Raw genomic sequence first — 12,494 nt, 5'->3', positions numbered from 1 at the left:
CCCGCGGCGGCGGCCGAGCGGAGCCGGGGCTCTGCCCGCTGCGCCGGCCGAGCGGAGCCGGGGGGCTCTGCCCGCGGCGGCGGCCGAGCGGAGCCGGGGCGCTCTGCCCGCGGCGCCGGCCCCGCCGCCCGGGCCCCCGTGCGGACGTGGCGCAGCCGGGCCGGGCGCGCTGCCAATGGCCGGGCCGGGGGCGGAGCGGGGCGGTGCCGGGCCGGGCGGGCAGCGGAGCGGGGCTGCGAGAGCCGGGCCGGCGGGGCATGGCGGGCGGCGGGGCGCTGAAGGCGCTGCCCGCGCTGCTGCTGCTGCTGGCGGCGGGCGCGCTGGGCAAGCCCATGGCGCGGCAGGAGCGGGCCCGGCCCGGAGCCGCGCAGCACGAGGACCGGCCCGGCTTCCAGTACGACCACGAGGCCTTCCTGGGCAAGGAGGAGGCGCGCAGCTTCGACCAGCTCAGCCCGGAGGAGAGCCGGGAGCGCCTGGGGTGAGCGCCCGGCCCGGGCGGGAGACGTGGCAAGGGGGAGGGCCCGAGGTGGGCCCGGGGCGGAGGAGGCGGCCTGGGGCTGCCGTAGTGTCCGAGGGGGCAGCGGGGCCCTGTACCCCACAGTGGTGCCCTGAACCCCAGTGTGATGCTCTGTACCCCAGAGTGGTGTCCTGAACCCCAGTGTGATGCTCTGTACTCCACTGTGGGACTCTGTACCCCACAGTGGTGCCCTGAGCCCCAGTGTAGGACCCTGTACCCCAAAGTAGTGCCCTGAACCCCAGTATGATGCTCTGTACTCCATTGTGGGACTCTGTACCCCACAGTGGTGCCCTGAACCCCAGTATGATGCTCTGTACCCCATAGTGGGACCCTGTTCTCCACAGTGGTGCCCTGAGCCCCAGTGTAGGACCCTGTACCCCACAGTGGTGCCCTAAACCCCAGTATGATGCTGTGTACTCCATTGTGGGACTCTATACCCCACAGTGGTGCCCTGAACCCCAGTATGATGCTCTGTACCCCAGTGTAGGACCCTATACCCCAGGTTGGTGCCCTGAACCCCAGTGTGATGCTCTGTACCCCAGAGTGGGACCCTCTTCTCCACAGTGGTGCCCTGAACCCCAGTGTGATGCTCTGTACCCCACAGTGGTGCCCTGAGCCCCAGTGTAGGACCCTGTACCCCACAGTGGTGCCCTGAACCCCAGTGTGATGCTCTGTACCCCACAGTGGTGCCCTGAGCCCCAGTGTAGGACCCTGTACCCCACAGTGGTGCCCTGAACCCCAGTGTGATGCTCTGTACCCCACAGTGGTGCCCTGAGCCCCAGTGTAGGACCCTGTACCCCAGAGTGGCCTGGGTCGAACCTCTGGGTTTTGACTTCTCTCACACCCCGCTTGTTTTGCAAAGGAGCAGCCTTTGGATTCATGGCTTTGGTGTTTTTCCCTGCTGCCTTTTCTGGCCCCACAGCAGTGAGGCTGGTGGACGGAGCAGCTGTACCGGGTGTTGGACCTGCTGCTTCAGGGCTTTGCTGCTGCAGCTCCCTGCCTCTGGGATGCTTGCCCACTCTGTATCAGTGTTAATCGAGTTTAAACCATTCCTTCTCTATGGCTACGTTTACAAGTCCACTACGAGCACCTTCCTGCATCTTGCCCACTTGTGTCTTCTTTGCTCACAGTGTTCCAGTTGCTATTACTTCCACGCTGCTCTTCATGCAAAGAACAGGGACCATACCTTACTTTACTGCTTCTCCCTCCTTTACACCTACAGATCACTGAGCAGAACTAAAATGAATAGGAGTTAAAGAAAGATCCTTTAAGGTAGCTACCACGAAGAAGATTGTTTAAAATACCTGCATGTTCTCACTAAGATTCCCTGCCCGCCTTTTCTTCCATAGGGAGTGGCACTTGCTAATTTTCTGTCTAGTCCTACCATAAGCAGTAGCACTGTAATCTCACCGAGTAACCTCTTGATCCTTCTCAAAGCTGTCACTGCTTTTTGTGTGCCTCAGTGAGTAAAGAGATGAAGTGCTCACCAGAAATGGTCGACTTCACCCTCATTGTTTCAAGAAGGAGCAAAAGAAACCACGTTCTCAGCATACATGACTATGACCTAGATTCTCGTGAGTTGTATCACCAAAATGGACATGCCCTCCTAATATCAGTCTGCACTTACTAGTACAGATAATTCAGTCAGGGATATGATTTAACAATACAGCTGTTTTTTAAACAATTTTTACAAATGCTAACTCAGCAAGGAAAGAAGTTTTAACTTCCATTGATCTCACTGATTGCCCTTTGGAGAGGTGACACAGGCATGTTAAAATACAGCCACAGTCAATAATTACCTTTTAAATGGAGGTGACTGAAGTGGCCCTCTGAGAACACGTTGTGGGGTGAGCACTGTGCATCTCGGCATCAGGGATGTGGTTCCTGGCGGCCCTTTGGGAAAGTTTCATAACTTCCAGCATTTCCCAGCCTTGTAATTTTGGATAGCAGCACACTGGGAGGTAAAGAGAGGATTAAAAAACCATCTTGTGCCTTAACAGTCACATGCTGAACCCTCTCTCCCCATTTTTGTTATGGGCAACTTCTGTAGTGGGTTACAAACAGAGTCACTTCTCAGCAAGTGATTGCCTTTTAGGAAGAAGGCAGATTGAATTAAAAGCTATCTTTAAATGAATTCTGGGAGAAAACAAAAACATACAGTCTGCTGCTCTAACCAGAGTGTATGCTGCTGTATTTATAAGGCATTTTACCTTGCTTAGGAAACGTGGCAGCACGTTGGTCATCCCAATAATAACAGTAAAAAGTGAGGTCCACAGTCCCTACAGCAGCTTGTTACCTGTGCCTTTGGGAGCCTGTAGGCAAGACTGTTTTATTGTCCTCATCTTCAGCCGAGGAGTGGGGTGGAATAGTGCACATAGATGCAGTGGACCTATAAAAACTGGTGAAAAGGAGAAGGCATGAAACATTTTTTGGTACACAGTCCTGACTTCTTTGATGTTATACATTGCCAAGAGCTACCACCATAATAATTTAATACCTTAACAGTAGAAAGAAATACCAGTTAAACAAATGAAATTAAATTCATTGTGGGGAAAATCTGGTGACAAATAGAGTTCATCATGCAGGGAAAGGGACCACTGGCAACCGATGGATACAGAAGAGAAAAGGTTTTCTAGTCAGTTAATCTACACTTCACTAATTCAGAAAGGAAATTCAGCAGCCCCTTTTTGCTCCATAAATCAGAAGCAGTGTGTTCATAGATTCAGTTTGATACTATCAGACAAGATTGCTGGAAGTTCAGCAGAAGCTACTGCTGTTATTTCAACAGCAACTTTTGTATCAAAGGCTTGGGAAGAGACATTGCTTCAGTACTTGAGCAGTTCCAGTTGGCCAAATGTGATTTCTTTGTGGAGAACCAAGATGTGGAATTGGAAAGAATGTTTAAAAGGGTAGATCTTTTTCCCTGTGTCCTGTGGCTGCCTGGAGGTTTAGGGAGCTCACCTGTTGAATGTCAAGTCAGGATTTAGACAAGTCAGCTCCTGCTCTTACCCCTGCATTCCAATGGCACGTCAGTATTCCATAGGCATGGCATGAGCTGGCCACTGCATGAGGCACAGGGGACCTGCAGACAGGCTGGCCCTGCACCTCATGGGCAGGGTGAAGGGTGCTGATGTGCCCAAAGCCAGTCTGGGTGTGCCAGAGAGCCAAGGTGGATGTGCTCAATTCTAAGAGCAGGCACAGAAGCCAGTTCTACAAGCTTGGCCCCAAAGTGGTGGAATTCATCAATTGCAGAGAGATTAATTGCAGAGAGATTAGTTGCAGAAAACATAAATGGTAGAGAGAGCATTGTCCTTTTTTTTTTTTTTGAACTGCAGCTGTGTGCAGAATGTTTCACTCCTGCTGATTCCAACAGTGCTTGAAACAGTGCTGGCAGCTTTACACAGGACAGAGGTTTATAGCCCAGCTGCCAGCAACGCCTGGAGACCTGCTGCAGACCTGATACTGCTTTAGTGAGTAACAGGCATTCCTGGCAGCACCAGCAATACTGGTTTCCATTGGGAATGAAAGAAAAGAAACAAGTGGAGGGACAGGCATGGAAGGGGAGGCTGTACCTGGTTTTTACAGCATTACACAGTCAAATAACTCACTTCACCCTGGTGTTAGCCTGCTGGAAAGCCAAAGAAGAAACTGCAGGTGTCCACCAAGTCCTGGATTTTTACCCTGGTTGTCTCCAGCATGTTTGGGTACAGGTTTTGTCCTGAAGTGAAGTTGGTGTCTCCTGCTGTGAGCCAGCATGGCCACTCCCTGTAGGCAGTGAAGAACAGATGCCCCTAAGACAGGAGGCACAACCTATGAAAAAGAAAGCCAGGTATTCTCTGCTCACTAATTTTGGTTGTGCAAGTTCCTTTGAATTATTCGTGGCAATGCTGAATAACAAACAGAGACACATTCCTTAAGATGATGTGTAAAATACAGGAAAGCCTTAACCAGTAGGAGAGCCTTAGGAGTTTTGGGCACTCCGTTTTTGTGGAAAATTAGGGCCGGATAAAGATTACTAAAATTGGCCTGACATGCAGTTTGGTTTTCTGCCAGCTCTTAAAGATGCTGATCTCTTTTTACAGGAAGATTGTGGATAGAATAGATGACAACAAAGATGGCTATATCACAACAGAGGAATTAAAAACCTGGATTAAACGAGTACAGAAACGCTACATCTATGAAAATGTGGCTAAAGTTTGGAAAGATTATGATCTAAACAAGGATGATAAAATTGCCTGGGAAGAATACAAACAAGCCACATATGGTTATTATCTAGGTAAGAGAACAGATTGTGTGATCAAGGATTTTTGAGATAATAAAATATGATTTCTTGCCTTGCAGTCAACTGGAGTTTGGTGTCACATTTAGGACTCTTGAAGCTCACATTAAATTTTATAGATGCTCAGAGGTCAAAAGCACTTTTTAGTTATTTATTGCAGCCCTTTGCACATGGGTCACCAGCACACAGAAGGTTTTGTAGAGGTATTAAATATACTGACACAGCTGAATTAAAGTCTCCTCCAGTTAGAAATATATTATTTTTTAACACTGAAAAGGGTACTTTAATTAAAAAATAATATATTGTCTAATTAACTGTATTTGTGAATTTAGGCTCTAAAATCTTAAGTCTAGATGTTAAAAATTTAGTCCATGTCTAAGCTATAGCAAAGTTATTGATTAAAATCATTCTTGCAGAATAACATGCTTCAGACTGTGATCAACAGCAAATGAAAATCCTTAACAAATCAGGCAAAAGAAACATTTATTAAAAAATATACCTGAATTTCCCCCCACCCCCCTCCATGTTCCCTCTGCTTTTATAAGTTAATGAAGGAAGAGGAGGAGAAGAGATCACTTAAGCTAAAGGGCAATACTGACAGAACAACAAATCAGTATTAATTGACCATTTATACGTACTGGAAATGAGAAGACAATATTTACCTACCACAGAGGCAGTTTCTAGAGCAAGCTTCCTGTAGCAGTAATAATTCCAAAGTCTACCTTAGATTTAAATAGAGCTTGTTACATTTGTAAAAGGAAATATTTGACATGCAGTCCCTGCAGAATTATCCCTGGAATCCTTCAGCCCTTTGTCTTTGCTCCCTCTAAGCCCCAAGATTTGGAGAGCAGCATTGTGGGCTTGTATTAATGAATACTTAAAATTCCCATCTGTAATTCCTGGCCCAGTCTTTTTCACCTGTGTTTGTCTCCCAACACATGAATTGTGAAACTGTTGTGAGTTTTTTTTCATTTTTAAAGACAGTTTAATGATCCTATTTAAAAAATTGTAGCAAATTTTTATTTAAAAAATTATAGCAAATAACATTCCTTTTGTGCCACTGAACGCTCTGAAAAAATGCCATTGTTTTAAACTGAAAATAATTGTTAGGTTCCCTTTCAGTCAGTCTGCCACCTTCTGAAACCACATTTCCTTGGTTTGCTCTTCTTGAAACTGAAAAGTTGTGTGGATCATATTGATTCCTAAAGAAGAAAACAACTGTGAATGAAGTCTACCCCAAACATTGCCTCAGTGGTGCTTGTAAAGGCAAATTAAAAAAATCTGTGCAGGATAATATACAATACTGCAAAATCCATTCTTCTGGATTGCAACAGAAGGCTTGCTCAGAAATTTACCTCTACTACTTATTTGCCTCTACTGTCACCTTTAAAAATCAAACCAAGTACTTGACCCCTGAATTTAAAACTTCACGAGGAAGAGAATTTCCATTTAGAACAACAGCTATTCTGGCAATAAACCTTCTTATTTCTAGACTCAAACAGCATTGTTTTGCTAGTATGTTTAAAGGAAAATACCTCTGAGATCATCTTGATTTGTTGGCAGAAAATCCAGAAGAATTCCAAGATGCAACTGATCAGCACAGTTTTAAGAAAATGCTGCCCAGAGATGAAAGACGATTCAAAACTGCAGATCTGGATGGAGACTTGGCTGCCACTCGTGAAGAGTTCACTGCTTTCCTGCACCCAGAGGAGTTTGAGCACATGAAAAACATTGTTGTCTTAGTAAGCAAAGCAAAATCAATGCTGTTGTTTCTACTTTTATGGATGAACTTTGAAGGCTTCTCTAACCTTTCCAGGCAGGGTTTAGAAAGAGACACACGTAATAGCTAAGTGGGGAACAGAAAGGTGTGCCTTTCATGATACCCACTTGGTTTACAAGTCTCAATATAAGAAAGACTTTTTAAGTGCACTTAAACAGCTCCTAAATGGAATCAGGAAACAATCTTGGGGCACAGACTTAAACCAAAAGAAAAGGAGGGCGTGCTGACATGCAGCAGCTGAGTGTTTCATGCAAGCAGGTATCTGCCCCTAACATAAGCAGTTCATTCATACAGGGAGTTTTTTCAACATGAAAGGATGTTTATCTATTAATTGTCTAAACAACAGTCCCGCTGCTTTTAGTGAGACTACATTCACTTGTGTACAGCGGCAGGTCAAGGCCTCAGAACATTAAATGATCAGAGGCAGGTAGTCAGAGCTCTCAGTTTTTTCTTGATTACTTTCATGCAAAATTGTTTTCCAGGAAACCTTAGAAGACATAGACAAAAACGAGGATGGTTTTGTGGATCAAGATGAATACATTGGTAAGTGTTGTTACTTGTTTCTTATATAATCTCCAGTCTGTTTTTTCATCTGTTCTTAGATTTGCAGCAGCATTAACAACCCAGAGTGAACCGTTCTGTGTTCCAGCTCAACTATTTTATACCAACGATCCAACTCAGTCATTTTAGGTATATACCAACATGACCAGGAAATGTTCCTCATGCTTCACAACACAAAATTCTCCTCTTGTTCGTATTTAACTCAGCTGAGAGATATATGAGAACAAAAGAAGAGAATCTGGAATAATATTTTTCATGACAGGGATATTCTTTTTATATCACACCGTGTTAACTGCTGTTTGAGCACTGTTTAGAAATGCAGGAGGATCAGAAAATGAAGTAGTCTTTTCCCAAGTATGGATGGTTCTCAAATATCCAAAACACCTGGGAAGCAAGCATTGCAAAAAGAGAAAATTGACCTTGTTCCTACTAGGTTTTTTTTCCTAGTTTAATTAGTAAGTAAAGCCCATACTTCTGTACTGATGATACCATTATATTTTGATGAGTTTTAAATCCGGAAAGTAGCACTAAGAAGGCATTAGTGCAAAGTTGGATGAGGCTTTCTGTTTCTAGTGGTGCTATAAAGATCACTTCACATAGAATCAGGAACAATATATACACGCTAATTAATGGCAGGGGGTTCTGTTCCTTGTAAATTATATTTAGCCCAGAAAGTGAATGCTATTCTTCTATGACTGAAATAACAGAGCAGCATAATTTCCACAGTAATTTCAGTTCATTCAGTGACATTACCTACATATAATTATAAGGTAATTGTCAACATTTGTTACCATGTGAATGCTGGTTTTTCTTGTCTTCTATAGATAGGAACATAGAATGTTCTAGTCACGATCACCCCACATTGGCAAGGATGATAAAAATCAAATTGACAGGACATGTCAGTTGCTTCAAATAAACAATATAATTTGCACTTTAAAAAATGAAAAAAGAAAGTGAATGTGTTGTCTGAAGTTTTCTTCCTGAGTTGAGAAAACTATGCTTAAAATATTCCTACTTTCCTTTTTCAGATGTAGTTTTTTTAAATTTTGATGAAGTTGGGATTAAGAAACCAACAGAAAACTAAATCACTTCTATGGTAGTTTGTAAGGAACAAAAAAAAAAAAAAAAAAAAAAAGTCCAAAAATTTCAGTCTCTAGATGGAGTATTTGTTGGGGAGATTTGCTGAAGCTTATAGAATCCCACTCCTGCTTTCCCTTCTTTCCTCCCATTTTGTCTTTTACAAAATTAGGTTTAGATTTACACAAGCGGAGCAAAATACCTATAAAAATGTTGAGCAGAGAAAACTAAACTCCCAATGTGCATGGGCAGGTACCAGAGTATTTCAGGGACACTGGGGACAGTGCCAATGGAGAACCTCAGCCCAGTGTGCACACTCACACTGCAGGGGTAGGGGGGTTATTCCTGCCTTTGAATTCAGCATTTATGTTTCCCACAGATACCAGCCAGCCTCTGACCCTCACACCATCCACGTGGGTACACTTTTCCTTAGCACATCCCTGAAACCCAAATCCAAAAGGCACTGGAGAGGAGAGGAATAGTACCACAAAGCAGGCTTTAATTCTAAAGAGAGAAGTGGAAGGCTTGAGGAATAAGATGAGTAGGAAGGGATTAGTCACAGTGACCAGAAGAATGACACAGACACACCACTCACGATTTGGAAAGCCCTGTGATGTAAAGAACATTTAGAAGTCAGTTGGGTTTAATAATCTCTGCTGCTTTCCTGTGTTTATGCAGAAAGCAGCTGCCACTGTGGTGTGGTCCTGCCAGTGCTTCCAAAATGTAGCACAGGAGTATCAGGAGAGCAGCTGGTGTGTGTAATCTCTGCATCCTGTCACAAACAGTGCTCCCTCCCCACGCAGCAGTCTGTGACAAGTGCACTGTGCCTGTGGCTCCTCACAGAATGCACCATGACCCGTGACTTCTGCAGCCCTGTCGTCCTGGAAGAGTGTCTTCTACTGGAATGTGCTGCAGCCCTGCATGGTTAAAAGAGAACTGATTACTAAGCTGAATGTCCCTTACACAGACTTCTTTAAAGCAGTACAAATGCATGCAGGTTCCATTTAGCAATTTTTGTTTGCCTAAATTCCCCCTGTGTCTTTTTTCCTGCAATCACTCTGCTGGCTGGGGTCTGATCTTATCCACAAAGACATTTGCTGGCAGGGACAAGATAAAATGGCTGAATTCCTTCCTCCCCATGTGACAGAGCCTAGCACTAAAGCTTAAGACTGCTGTTCAACCAAAGATCCTTAGAGGATTTTGTTGATTCTGAAATTCAGATGATGGCCTTTGAACACGTTCACCTCCCCTGTTAGCCCCAACAGCAATGCGCAGATATGGTACAGGGTAGTGTGAGAATGGGCAGAATCACCAGCAGAGAAGAAATAGGCCTGAGAGAAGATACAGCTACTCTATTTACACCCCACATTTATTTTTCTGTACAGAGACACTGTGCAAAGAGTGAGAAGTTCAGTTTCCTCTGAGGAACACTGTGAAAATATCTTTAGTTTGTACTTAATTTGCAAAGTAAGTAGGACTCAAGACCCTTATTTTTTCTCCAGCTGATATGTTTGCAAATGAAGAGGGTGGACCAGAGCCCGACTGGGTGATTACAGAACGTGAGCAGTTTTCAGATTTTCGTGATCTCAACAAGGATGGAAAGATGGACAAAGATGAGATCCAGCACTGGATCCTCCCCCAGGACTATGACCATGCCCTAGCTGAAGCCAGGCACTTAGTCTACGAATCTGATGTAGACAAGGTATGTGGTGCTCCAGTATTGGTTTTAAAGAAGTTATATAAGGTCTTGTGGGTTTTAAAATACCAGCTTGCAAGAAATTATTCCTAATAACTTTTCTTTAGAGGCTGGAATTGCTAGTGGAGTAATGTTTTCATACCAGTTTCAGTGGGTAGTGTTAGATCTACAAAATACAGTGTATCAGCTCTAGAAGGTCCCCTGGCTTTCAGTAGGTGTGATGAGAAACTATCATCTTAAGCCTGGACATTTTAACACAGCAAAAACACTCTTTTTCCTTTAAGAGTAGTCATGACTTTTGTATGTTAATATAGACTGAAAGAGGAAAATAAAGCTACATTTAGATACCCCTTGTTCTCAAATGTAGGGGTAGCAAAACCACTCTCAGTTCTATATTCAAGCACATATCTTTCACTTAAACACTGACTGATGAGGGACAGTATATTCCAGATGGTGGTCTTCAGAAGTGTAATGCAAGCAAAGTTGGAACCTGGAAGCCAAAATACTCTGAGCACAGAAAGTGTAAACTGCTAACATAAGCAACCACCTTCCACAAAGTGCACCAGAGGATTTTTGTTTTTACAGTCAGGAGGAGGAACCAAACCACAGGGCAAAACTGTGTACCAGGTAATCCACTGTTAACCTACTGTTGCTACTGCTTGGCATTACAAAGAACTTTCAGTTAGCAGTTTGACCTACCTGAAGCCTGTGGGACTTCTATCTTCCACTGAGGTCCAAATTTCACTCACTGTGACAGTTACAAATGATTGCTGAACCTGCAATTTCCAGTCTGAATTTCCAGTCTGCTGCTGTGAAGGACAGTCTGTTTCCCAGGGCTCTTGCAAGTCTATGCTGGTGTGTCTTTGACTTAGTTTTGCAAATATTCTTACAGAGTTGTGTTTTTTTGTTCCTTCTACCAGGATGAAAAACTAACAAAAGAGGAAGTTCTAGACAACTGGAATATGTTTGTTGGAAGTCAAGCTACTAATTATGGGGAGGACCTCACGAGAAACCACGATGAACTATGATACAGTGTCCCAACCAGTGTACCACACATCTTTCCTCCACTTTACTGAAATCACCATGTCCATCCCCTCCTGGAGGGAAGATGGGCAAGGGACGCTCACAACTGAATGACTTGCATTAATATTATTTTTAACATGCCAGCTTATTACCTCAGAAACCACGTAGAAATAGCTTTTTTACTCCTTTCACATGGTTAAATAAAGAATGTAGTTGCTACAGTTTTATTTTTGAAAAAATAAGAAGGTAAATTTTCTGAATAGGTGAGAGCCTGACGTGGAAAAGGCACTTCTAAAAACATTGCAAAGATCTTTCATTGCCAAGTATTTTCTTCAAATACCCACTTTCACCACCGTGAAATGCACCTAGGATTAGAACCCTAATGTTTAAACAGACTTAAGTTATTTAGTTGTCTTTTCTAATAGCATGTAACAGTTTAGAGGTAACCCTTTGAGCCTCCTGCCCAGAGAAGAGTTTGATACCAGCTTTGTGTCCATGCAGTTTCTGTGTGCCACTTGGGTCAGTGCTGCTGCAGGAGTGTCCAGCAGCCCCCCAGCTCCTGCTTCAGTGTGCAATGCACAGGTGGCCCCTGTCCCTGACCCCAGCATTCCCAGCCAGGGATGCAGAGCCCAGCCTGGCAGCTGCTCCTTCCACAACAGGGTAATGTACAACTGTTTGTGGGCCCTTGGCCCTGCTGCTTCCTGGGAGGAACTGTGCCACATGGAGCATAATTTATCTCCTGCTTTTCACACTTCACCCCAGCACTACTCTTGTTCATGCAGTGTGAATGGCAGCAGCTCTGTGATGGAGAAAGAATGAGACATATCACCCCTCTGGGCCTTCTGTCTCCTCTGCCACTAAGAGGACAGATTCTTGTGCCTGAAGTTCTGGGTTTGTGTGTATATACCTTTAAGTACATGTTACTGAAGCAACTCTAAAGACAGCTCTCCTTCCAAAAAAGGGGGGAAAGCTTTCCACACAGGTGCTTTCTTTTTTACTGTATAATGTGAGTTGTTACATGTACATTTTTATATAACCAACTTCTCTAAGTTCGGTTGTTTTTAACTATACTGGTTTTAAAATAAGCACAATAAAACCAATACTTCTTTTTGATACTGTGAAGTTGCAATAATACTAACACAGATTAGCAGAGAGGTAGTATGAAAACAAACCAAGCCTCTAAGGCCAGTAATTCCCAAAGCACTGGGATGGTCATTTCCAAAAGCATCTGGACATACAGCATCAACTGTTCTTTGTTGCCTCATTAAATAAAAAGAAAAGCCAAAAAGAAGCGTAGTGTAACCAGAATTTGTTCTGGACACTAATACTGGGAGATCAGGACCCAACAGAAGCATTCTCTGGGAGGTTCCTGGAAGGTTTGATGTAAAACATCACACCCTGGTCCCATAACCATCCAGAGGGGAGCTTTGAGCCTGTGAGACACTTCTGCAGCTCAACACATTTGTGAAAATCATCGGGACACAGTGCAGAACTGTGACCTCTGTAAACAGTGTCGTTTTTATAAGGTCATAGAACAACCGTGGTGGAATATTTTACATCT

The 12,494-nt window shown here is 44.1% G+C and overlaps 1 protein-coding gene across 1 annotated transcript; it reads left to right on the top strand.

Moving 5' to 3' along the window:
• The first annotated feature begins 233 nt into the window (after window positions 1-233).
• On the top strand, window positions 234-12,231 carry RCN1 (reticulocalbin 1). The gene is made up of 6 exons (XM_068194810.1): window positions 234-478; window positions 4,600-4,793; window positions 6,360-6,538; window positions 7,059-7,119; window positions 9,717-9,916; window positions 10,831-12,231. Exons 1-6 carry the CDS (start codon window positions 258-260, stop codon window positions 10,936-10,938), a joined length of 963 nt encoding a protein of 320 aa, XP_068050911.1. The 5' UTR covers window positions 234-257; the 3' UTR covers window positions 10,939-12,231.
• Window positions 12,232-12,494: the final 263 nt, after the last annotated feature.

Source organism: Anomalospiza imberbis, chromosome 6 (genome assembly GCF_031753505.1).
Source record: "Anomalospiza imberbis isolate Cuckoo-Finch-1a 21T00152 chromosome 6, ASM3175350v1, whole genome shotgun sequence".
NCBI lineage: Eukaryota > Metazoa > Chordata > Aves > Passeriformes > Viduidae > Anomalospiza > Anomalospiza imberbis.
The sequence above is the reverse complement of the archived record's forward strand: the minus strand, read 5'-3'. Positions and strand labels throughout refer to the sequence as shown.